We start from the raw sequence: 10,362 nt of genomic DNA on the forward strand, positions 1-10,362 counted from the left end.
CAGTACAACTTTGCTAACAAAGGAGAGAATTGATGAAGGAATGTGCACCAACCTCAGCAGCAGCAGTTGAACCCATCTACGTGTAGCACAACTGTAGAGGAAAGCGTTTCACACTTGAGGCTTGGTGCAAAGGGGAAGAGGAGACAAACTTGTGCAGGGGAAGAGCCGAAGAGAAAATTAAACTCCAGTTTCAAACTTGATTGGGTTTCATCCACGTGTGAGGTGACCCATCGTGTCCATCCGCGCAGAAGGCAACCCCGTCCCTTACCGCTAAAATAGCTTTTTGGTGGGAATGCAATGGCGAATTTGCTGGTGTGCATGGGAAAAGCCTGTAACACTTTGAAATTTATTTTTTATTTAATGGTGGAGTACATTCTTCAAAGTTCTGGGCCGCCCCAGGAGGCAGCTATTAAAGCCGGTGATCCGAAAACAGGGCCCAATTCAGCGGTGCAGCTACTGTTATCCGACTACTTTCCTCTCGAGATCTACGCCATCACCGGAGCTCAGGACTCAGACACGCACACTGTTACACACAGGTACAGTTCTTCTGTGTTTTTTATAGGGTTTCTTCCTGCGCTTGTTTTAGGGTTGGCTTCCTGTGTAAGCCGTTGTTTCTTTGTCTTAGCTATAGTACCTCTCAATGCCGCCTCGTTGCTGAAGCAAGTCCTCTTGCACATCGCCATAGCCAACATCTGCGGATATCATAAGGTTTTGTGGTCTGCACTGTTGTTGCTAGGGTTCCAGATTCTGTGCTCTAGGATTCTGCAAGTAGGGTTTTGAAGACTGTTTGTTGTCTCTCTACAGAGCAGAGGGGCATCGCCATGTTGGTGACTGTGGTTTCGCGGAGTGGAAGAGAAATCGTCAAAGGAGGCATTGAGCTTCGTGACAGTGTGAGTTTCATCTGCCGCAAGTATATGCCTAAACTGGTGTATACGAATACATTCGGGTGTGCCGTACTCATGCGCGTCCATTCATCGAGTTGTATTGCACCTCATACACGTACAAATGCAGATTTTTTTCAACCTCATGTATGTGCACTCCATTTGCATTGCAAGGTCATCCATATTCACAGACGAATGGGGATTGCGGCTTTATTTACATTGATTCGCGTTGCAGCTCCTGTCTGTACGCACGATGATTTGCATTACATCAATTTTCTGTACATACATCGGATCTAAAAGGATCCACCAATGCAATTTCTTGGGTAGCATTCTGAGCAATTTTGTTTGTGGATTGGAGCATGGTTTAGTGCACTTCTCTTTGTAGGCTTTGCTAGCGGAGTGTTTTGATCTGAATCATCTGATATGGAATGAGAAACTTAATTTATGTTAAGGGTCAGCCTATGAATTTATGTTTGCTTCGTATGTCTTCTTAATCAGGCCACTGTCAAGGATCTCAAAGCTGCACTCTACAAGCGAAGTAAGTACTTTATGGGTCTTAAGGTTTAGTGTATTGCTTTGTTGCGTCCATTGTTTGAAAATTCTGGCTGAGTGTGCTTTGTAGCATCTATGAATCTGGGAGCTTGATATGAGATTGCAATTTCTCACTGATTCTGTAACATCAAATTGGACTAACAGGCAATGAGCTTTGACTGACATCATGTGTAAGGGGGGCTTTGTGCATCTCAGAGAGGTGATAGTGTCCGGGAAGAAGTCTTCACTTTGCTCTTTACAAGGAGTGGACAGACACCCTCTATAATTTGAACTTAACTCTTGTTTTGAACAAAGTAAAGCGGGCCATATGGCTAAAGCTCCTGGCTTGCTTGGAGGAAGTTGCAGATTTGACCCTTGTCAGGTCCCATATTTCTCACTCTGTCTGTGCTTCACCCAGATTGTTGTCAGAATATGCAGCGGAAATGATAACCAAACTTGGGTAGACGAGCAAGTAGAATGCAGAAAATAGACAGCACAAGAAACACAGAGAGATAGGTGTGTAAACTCTTCTCTATACACAAGATCCCGCAGAAAACTGAATGAGGAAGTGGTGGGGGCATGGGGCCTATTTATATGCCCCATGTGAGCAGTCGGCCAGCACTGGTGGCCCTCCACGACTGCATGAGCAGTCGGCCAGCAATAAAGAAGTCCACGACTGCATACATCCAGTCGGCCAGCTGTGAAGTACTCCACGACTGATGTCTGGGCAGTCGGCCAGCCACAAGACTGCGGATGGGACAGTCGGCGAGCCACTAGGTGCTCCTGCCAACCTCTGGCATTCCTTCACACCACTGGAAAAAATGGGAAAAATAGGGAAAAAATACGAGAGTGAGGAAAAATGATAAAACACCTCATAAGGGCGGGCACACCCACAACAAAGGCCCTGGTGTATAAAAGTAGACAGGAGATGACTTCTAACACCCCCTCTCAGCTCCTGGCTGTGAAACCAACCCAAGGGAGCTGGAGTGCCGCCTGAGCGTAGCCTGAGGTAGAGACTTCGTGAAGAGGTCTGCCGCATTGTCCTCCGTCGAACAATAAAGTAGCAAGATGTCACCAGCCAAGATCTTCTCACGTACAAAGTGATACTGTATCTCTATATGCTTGGTCCGGGCATGGAAGACCGGGTTCCGAGCAATAGCTATACAACTCTGGTTATCGCACTGGATGACTGTGGGCTCCTTCTGTGGAAACCCAATCTCGCCTAGCAACCTTCGCAGCCATACAACCTCACAAGCAGCACCACAAGCAGTCCGGTACTCTCTCTATCGAAGAAAGGGTAATAGTTGGCTGTCTCTTGCTGCTCCAAGAAACTGCTCCTGAGCCGAGGGTGAAATTGTATCTTGAAGTAGATCTCCTCGTGTCTGGATCTCCTCCCCAATCTGAGTTGGAGCCTGACTCCATCTACTCCTGTATAAAAGAGTCCTAGATCCTTCGTACTTTGCAGATACCGCAAGATCCGCAATCCTGCGTCCCAATGAGTCTTCAATGGCGTCTGCATAAAAGAGCTCAATAGTTCCATGGAGAAGCTCAAGTCCAATGTGGTGTTCAGCAACCAGATCAATGAACCAACCAACTTCTGGTATTGCGAGGCATCAACTGGCTCACAAGGATCAGTAACGGTTAACTTTGTGTTCGGGTCCATCGGCGAAGTAATAGGCCTGCAGTTCTCCATCCCAAAGGCCTCAAGCAACTCATGAACATACCGCTGCTGAGAGACGAAAAACCTCTTCTGGGTCTGCCAGATCTCCAATCCCAAAAAGAAGTGGAGTAAGCCTAAGTCGGTCATCTCAAACTCCTTTGACAAGGCAGCCTCGTCACTCTAATGTGCTCCACATGATCGCCAGTGAGAATGAGATCATCCACATAAAGGATGATAAGCGTGACCATGCCGCATTCCCGAAAGAGATACAGGTTTGGATTTGCAACCAATCTTTGAAATCCAGTCCGAATAAAGAAGGAATCAATCTTCTGATTCCAAGCCCTAGGAGCTTGCTTAAGACCATACAAGGCCTTACGTAACCTGTAAACCATCCCTTCAGATCCTGAAACAATAAAGCTTGGAGGCTGCTCAACATACACCTCCTCCTGCAGGTCACCATTAAGGAACGCAAATTTTACATCCATTTGATACACGGGCCACCTCTGAGAAGAAGCAAGGGCTAGAACGGTCCGAATCGTGGACATCCGCGCTATCGGTGCAAAGGTATCCTCGTAGTCGATGCTTGGCCGCTGAGCATAACCTTTAGCCACAAGTCTGGCTTTGTGTTTGTCCACCGATCCATCAGACGCATATTTGGTCTTAAAGACCCATTTGTGTCTGCTGAGGTCCACACAAATCAGTGTGAATCAACTCCAATGGTTTCGAAGCCCGCTTGGAAGCCTGCTTTGGAAAGGATTTCCTGTGCTGCTTACCACGTATGCAAGAACTGCAACGCCCTTGCCTACTACCTACATCTGGCAAGCCAACCACCATCTGGTCTCGGAAAGCTCGCCTCAATGCATCCACATTTAAGTGGTCAAAACGAAAGTGCCACAAATCGCCGATCTGAGAACCTGTCAATGAGGAGAGTGCAGAGAGCTTGTAGATACCAACATCGCCTTCCCAAACAACCTGGCCAAACTCACGGTCCCTTAGAGCAACTGAATGCTCCTCAAATTCCACCCGAAATCCAGTCTTGCATACTTCATGCACTGACAGAAGATGAAAACCCAGAGCAGGGACATAAAGAACACGGGAAGCATGCTAGCTCCCCTTGCCGTCGGGAATAATCTCCATCCGGTCCTCACTATGTATCGGGATAGTGAAATTGTCGCCAATAAAGATGCGACCTGACTGCCGTTTCAGATCCAGAAAGAAGTCACGGGATGGAGTCATGTGCTTGGAAGCACCACTGTCGAGAATTCATTCCCGGGTATCCTTCGCGGTGAAGCCAACTGCCTCCTTGCTCGAAGATGATGAATCGTCGGAGTCCACCATCTCTAAGTGCACAAATGCCGGAATTTTTGCAGCTGAGGTTGAGGAATCAGCACTCTTCCCTGTCCGCTTAGGGCACTTCCTTCAATAGTGGCCTTTCTCGCCACAATCATTACAGGATCTTTCGGCCTTCAGCTTCTCTCGTTTTGAATCAGACTTCTTCTCAGAAGACTTCTTTGGTGAAGCCTTCCCTTTGCCCTTGTTGTTATTGCGGCCTTTCGATCGTTGGCCAGTTAAGGCCTTCGAACCTCCGCCGTGAGGAGGGTTCGTGAAACATTCCTCCTGGTCCAAGACCATTGGCACAAGCTCCTCCCAGGTAATGGTGCTGAGCTTGCCACTCGTAAAATCAATGAGGAATAGAAAGTAGAATACTGAGCAGGCAAGTGGGACAGCAAAGTGATGGCCATGTCTTCAAATGATATCTCTTTCCCAGCTTGTAGGACTTCCTGCTGAAGGGCTTGCAGCTTGTTAATGTGTTCCCGTATCGTCGAGGACTTTGCAGGGTTCATAACCCGCATCTGCACTTCCAAGGAGATCCGTTTCATGGGTGATACCCTGTTATACAAAGAAGCCAAGTGCTCCCATATGCCTCTCGCCAGCGTCATGTGCTTTACATGATTGATCACTTGTGGTGTGCAGTTGAGGAAAATAAACGACCGGACCATGGCGTTGACACGATCCCACATGTGTGCATGTGCCTCTCGGTCCTTCCTCGTCGACAGTAACTCCCCTTCCTCTGCTTCCGGCCGTGGAACCCCGATGATGATAAAATCAGCAAGGTCATATGACTCCAGCACAGACTCCATCATGACCTTCAAGATGCCGTAATTGGATCCGTCCAACTGACGATCCACTGGGAACGTGGGGAGAGTCGGAATCTTCATGTGCTTCTCAGCCATCTCTAGTAAATCTGCCATCGCGGGGAGAAAACTGAAAGGGTGGGCGGGTGGGAAATAAAAATCTGTAAAACCTGCAAGTGGCTGTCCAGCACCTTTGGCCCGCCTTTCTCTTGCACCTTCTCTTCCCGTACAGTCCAAAACAGTCCACCAATCAGCAGCCTAACGCTCCCCCTCTTGCTCAGAAAAACTCCCAAGATCTATCACGAGCCTAGGGCTCTGATACCATGTCAGAATATGCAACGGAAATGATAACCAAACTTGGGTAGACAAGAGCAAGTAGAATGCACAAAATAGACAGCACAAGAAACTTGGGTAGACAAGAGCAAGTAGAATGCAGAAAATAGACAGCACAAGAAACACAGAGAGATAGGTGTGTAAACTCTTCTCTATACACAAGATCCTGCAGAAAACTGAATGAGGAAGTGGTGGGGGCATGGGGCCTATTTATATGCCCCATGTGAGCAATCGGCCAGCACTGGTGGCCCTCCACGACTGCATGAGCAGTCGGCCAACAATAAAGAAGTCCACGACTGCATACATCCAGTCGGCCAGCAGTGAAGTACTCCATGACTGATGTCTGGGCAGTCGGCCAGCCACAAGACTGCAGATGGGACAGTCGGCCAGCCACTAGGTGCTCCTGCCAACCTCTGGCATCCCTCCACACCACTGGAAAAAATGGGAAAAATAGGGAAAAAATACGGGGAGTGAGGAAAAATGATAAAACACCTCATAAGGGCGGGCACACCCACAACAAAGGCCCTGGTGTATAAAAGTAGACAGGAGATGACTTCTAACAATTGTCCAGGCTGGTTGGTTTTTGCACTTTGGATCTGCCACTAGGCATGATGGGTGATGCCTTACTCTAGCTGTCTGCAGACTTTGTAAAAACAGTACCTGGCAGACAAGAAGTTGCGCTTGGTCGCCTTTTGCCAAGCAAGAAAAGGTTGCCCTTAGGTGGACCTTTGTGAATCCACCCTTAGGGGAGGGGATTTGATCTGTCTGGCCCTAGGCCAACTTCACACAGCTCACCCGCTCACCCTGCAATGTCAAGCTCTCAGCCCCTGCAAGTTAGCCAGTTTGACCTTGTCAGAACTGCGCCTGCAGATTGAGGTCACAAATTTGGGTATGGTATCAGACGTGTGAGTCCAGGATGGAGATGGTGGATGGATTTCATGGAAACCTGTCAAGTCAGGATTGCACATCAGACAGTGTCTTGTTCTTGCTGGATTCTGAGTGAAGTTTGTGGTGCCAAGCCAATAAGGTCATAGCTCAAGTGGTAAAGGTGCTTGTCTAGGAGGTCTTGGGTTCAAAATGCCTCAAGGTGCTTCCTCAGCAGCATCGCCTATGGGCGGGTAAAAAAGTGCCTATGGGCGGATGAAACATTGCCAACAGGCGGTGGAGAGTGATAACTATGGGAGGATCTTGGGCCTAAGGCCAGTTGGAAAATAAAATAAAATTTGTGGTGCCTAGGTGCACTCATCTGATGGTGCCCCCCTGTCGAAACATTTGCGGACATATGTGAAGCTGCCTCACCTGATGAATAAGTACACTTACTTATACTGAATAGATTAGCACAAAGGGGTCTTACTTCATAGAGTTGAAGACCCATCCTATCTTACAAGCACTTCCACGATGACCTTTTATGACCTTTTTCAATTCAGTTGATTATTTTATTTTGATCCTGTGTTTATGGATACTGAATACAGAAACATGTTTTGTATCCTATGTTTATGGTTAACTGAATACAGAAACATGTTTTGGACTTGACTGTTTGCAGCTGGCAAGTTGTATCCTGAGAGGCAGCGTCTAACTCTACCCTTGGCACCTGGGCAGACTCGCCCTACTGTCCTAGATGGAGACAAAAAGATTAGTGAGTTTTTTTCCAAGGGTTCCGATCAGAAGGTTATTTTGAAAGACCTTGGCCTTCAAGTCAAGTACTCTACCCTCTTCTTTTTTGAGTATGTCGGTCCGCTTTTCATTTATCCTCTTTTCTACTTTCTACCGGTGTACAAGTACGTTGGCCTACCTGCAGAGCGTGTGATACATCCTGTCCAGACCTATGCCACCATCTACTGGTGTTTTCATTACTTAAAGCGGATTATGGAGACCTTTTTCGTCCATAGATTCAGTCATGCAACTTCCCCATTAAGTAATGTGTTCCGCAATTGTTTTCAAAAGTTGGGCGTTAGGAAGCGGGCTTAGTACCCATGGGACCCCCCTTATCCCACAAAGCAGGGGCAAGCTTCAATCGGTATACAAGGGTGAGGCATCAATCGGGGTAGCCAGCAGGGTTCGAACCCATGACCTGGGTTTTGACAACGAAACACCTTAACAACTGAGCTACAGCCCGATGATTCCGCAATTGTTGCTACTACTGGTCATTTGCCGTCTTTATTGCCTACTTTGCAAATCACCCCTATTACACACCTGTTAGTGAGAAACAAATGTACATTGGATTTGGACTCGGTATTGTGTGCCAGCTAGCCAATTTCTACTGCCACATCATCTTGAAGAACCTGAGGGCTCCAGACGGTAAGGGAGGCTACCAGATTCCAAGGGGATTCCTATTCAATTATGTCACTTGTGCAAATTACACAACTGAGATTTATCAATGGTTGGGGTTCAACATTGCCACACAGACGCTCGCCGGATACTCGTTTCTGGTGGTGGCTGCCTTGATAATGACTGATTGGGCTCTTGGCAAGCACCGCCGGCTGAGAAAGGTAAGTAAGGCTTCTGCCAATATCTACCTGTTGACATGGTTTTGTGCTTGTTTGAAACATGGATGGGTAGAGATTGGTTCTAACCAACGGGCTTTATTTGGCCTTTGCAGCTCTTTGATGGGAAAGAAGGCCGTCCCAAGTACCCACGCAGATGGGTCGTTCTGCCTCCTTTCTTGTAGGCGGTGTTGATGGAAAAGCCTAGTGAGTTTTGCAGCCACAACTCTTTTTTGATTTGCTTCCATGAAGCCTATCAATTCAGTGTTCATAGAAAGCTGCTGTGTGTTTGGTATGGCGAGATTTTTTCCAAGACTGCGTGCTAGGGTGTATTGTGGAGCTTTTGTTTGAAACGACAAAATAGGTCTTTAAGGGTGTTCAACTTTTGGTTCTGCAAGGTTCAGTTTCGGGAGTATTGTTTCAAAATTGCCATTTTTTACATGACGTCTCATTTCAAACATGGATGGCAAGGTTAGTTTTAGCTTTTGGAGTGGTAACTTTGTTATTTTTGAATCATGTTTTGTAGGAAGCCTTTGTCTGAGCCTGAGCCTTACACGTCACCACATCAGAGTAGGGCCTTCTAAGTATTGCTGAGGTATGGTTGCAACACATAGGAATATCATTTGGGTGGATTTGAAATGAATTTTGGTGAAGACCGTTTCAAATTGAGCAACCTATGACTTGATAGAGTGATGATATATGGCCTTGCAGATATAATGCCCGCCCCACGTGAATTTAGACCAGCGATTCTTGTGAGTCCGTGCCCAACATAGATAGTTGCATGCGTTTGTCTGACTGGCAGAACAATCTGTTTCAAACTCTACCTTAAGCTTCTTTCCCTGATTTAATTGGTATTTTAATCACTATGATTAATCGAGTTTATATTTTTACTTGTAGAAGTTGAATATAAAACAAGAAAAGTCTTGGCTAAAGGTATGTATGTGAGTAATAGAGAGAAGAAAACAAGTGGGTTTAAAATGCAATATTGGTCTTGTTTGTGATTTGTGTGTGTGTGTGTGTGTGTGTGTGTGGAGAGAGAGAGAGAGAGAGAGAGAGAACGTACAGACTTTGGGGAAAATCCTAGTTCAAAATTTCTACTGATCATAGAATACTAAAATTTCAGTTCTGTCATCGTTTTCACATAGCTCCATCGAAACTACATCGGTGTGATGCTTGGGTTAGTGGGATCACAAAATAGACCTAGGCTTTGCAGTTCATAGATTAGATGTCATAATGCCATGATTTCATTTAATCAAAACTGTGTTTAATCTCGTAACAATTTTTAATAGAGCGGGTATTACAATGTGCCCAAACTTCAGCTTGTCACACAAATAGTCCTTACAAAATTTTTGTATGCATATCGTAATATGAGCAGTAATCTTCCGTATTGGCCATTTATCAACTACCGATAATGTCCGTCTTGTCATTGAGTATCTCCCATTGATGTAGATTACTGCAGGAGATTTGGGAAGATTACTGCAGGAGTCTTTGATTCAGACTCTCTGTTGGGCAGTTTGCTTGAAGAACTCTGTTGCCATCTCCAGGCTTATAGACCCTACACAGGTCAATGTCTTGGTGTGAAACTCCATTAAAAAAAAAACATTTCACCCATATATATAAATACAAGTAAGAATCTCTCTTAAAAACAAAAAATGATCCATCATTTGTTTGGTTTTCTTTTGTTCCCGACATGGTGCAAAGTTTGGGAAATTGCTAGCAAGCTTCCTTTTCTGGTTCTAGGAGAAAGCCTCCTCCTCACTCATTGCTTTGTACTTTTTACGAGGGTCTTTTCTTGCTCCAAATGGGATTTATTTATTTTTTGATTAATTTCAAATAGGAATTAGTACGTGGTCAAAATTCATAACCATGTCATTGATTGCTCCATGGTGTATGTATGCATCACTTCTTCATAAGAGTTGGCCAGTCTCTTCTAAAAGTTAAAGAGAAAAGCCTTAAAACAAATTAGTGCAAGGTATAGTGATTATATGGAATCTTATATGGTTTTGGTTGCTACTAGTTTATTGATAGGGTTTTATGTTTTGGCGTTCTAATGTGAAATCTGCATTGTTGGTTAACCCACTGCATGCACATGGTGTCTGCATATTGGAGATCTTTTGCATTTAGCCTGGTAGGAGTTAGTATTCTGAGTCGCAAGTAGTGGGTGCTCTGCAAGATTCTTGTACAAATTGTGAATTCTTTTACCTCGTGAATACAAGAAACCGAGAAACCATATTGTAGCATGTTGATATTCTCTGGACCTCCACTAAGTCATTGTAGATCTTCAATCCTATGTAATATAAAGTGATTCAATTCTCTTCGTGGTTTTCTACCCACAAAAT

At 45.5% G+C, this 10,362-nt stretch overlaps 1 protein-coding gene across 6 annotated transcripts; it reads left to right on the plus strand.

Moving 5' to 3' along the window:
• Positions 1-208: 208 nt before the first annotated feature.
• Positions 209-8,955, plus strand: LOC147608238 (very-long-chain enoyl-CoA reductase-like). 6 transcript variants are annotated; one of them, XR_015264436.1, is made up of 9 exons: positions 213-536; positions 626-708; positions 805-890; positions 1,380-1,419; positions 7,084-7,463; positions 7,661-8,029; positions 8,140-8,230; positions 8,550-8,618; positions 8,735-8,955. XR_015264436.1 is itself a non-coding variant. In XM_086788961.1 (8 exons), the coding sequence occupies exons 3-7, from the start codon at positions 822-824 to the stop codon at positions 8,206-8,208; spliced, it is 927 nt and encodes a 308-aa protein (XP_086645087.1). In that variant the 5' UTR covers positions 209-536; positions 626-708; positions 810-821; the 3' UTR covers positions 8,209-8,230; positions 8,550-8,955. The 6 variants fall into 6 exon arrangements, 5 of the variants coding, with proteins under 5 accessions (XP_086645087.1, XP_086645088.1, XP_086645086.1 ...); XM_086788961.1 differs by having other exon boundaries at positions 209-536; positions 810-890; positions 8,550-8,955; XM_086788960.1 differs by having other exon boundaries at positions 214-536; positions 632-708; positions 8,550-8,955.
• Positions 8,956-10,362: the final 1,407 nt, after the last annotated feature.

The sequence above is a fragment of the Cibotium barometz genome, chromosome 53 (genome assembly GCF_041138505.1).
Source record: "Cibotium barometz isolate CiBa-2024 chromosome 53, ASM4113850v1, whole genome shotgun sequence".
NCBI lineage: Eukaryota > Viridiplantae > Streptophyta > Polypodiopsida > Cyatheales > Cibotiaceae > Cibotium > Cibotium barometz.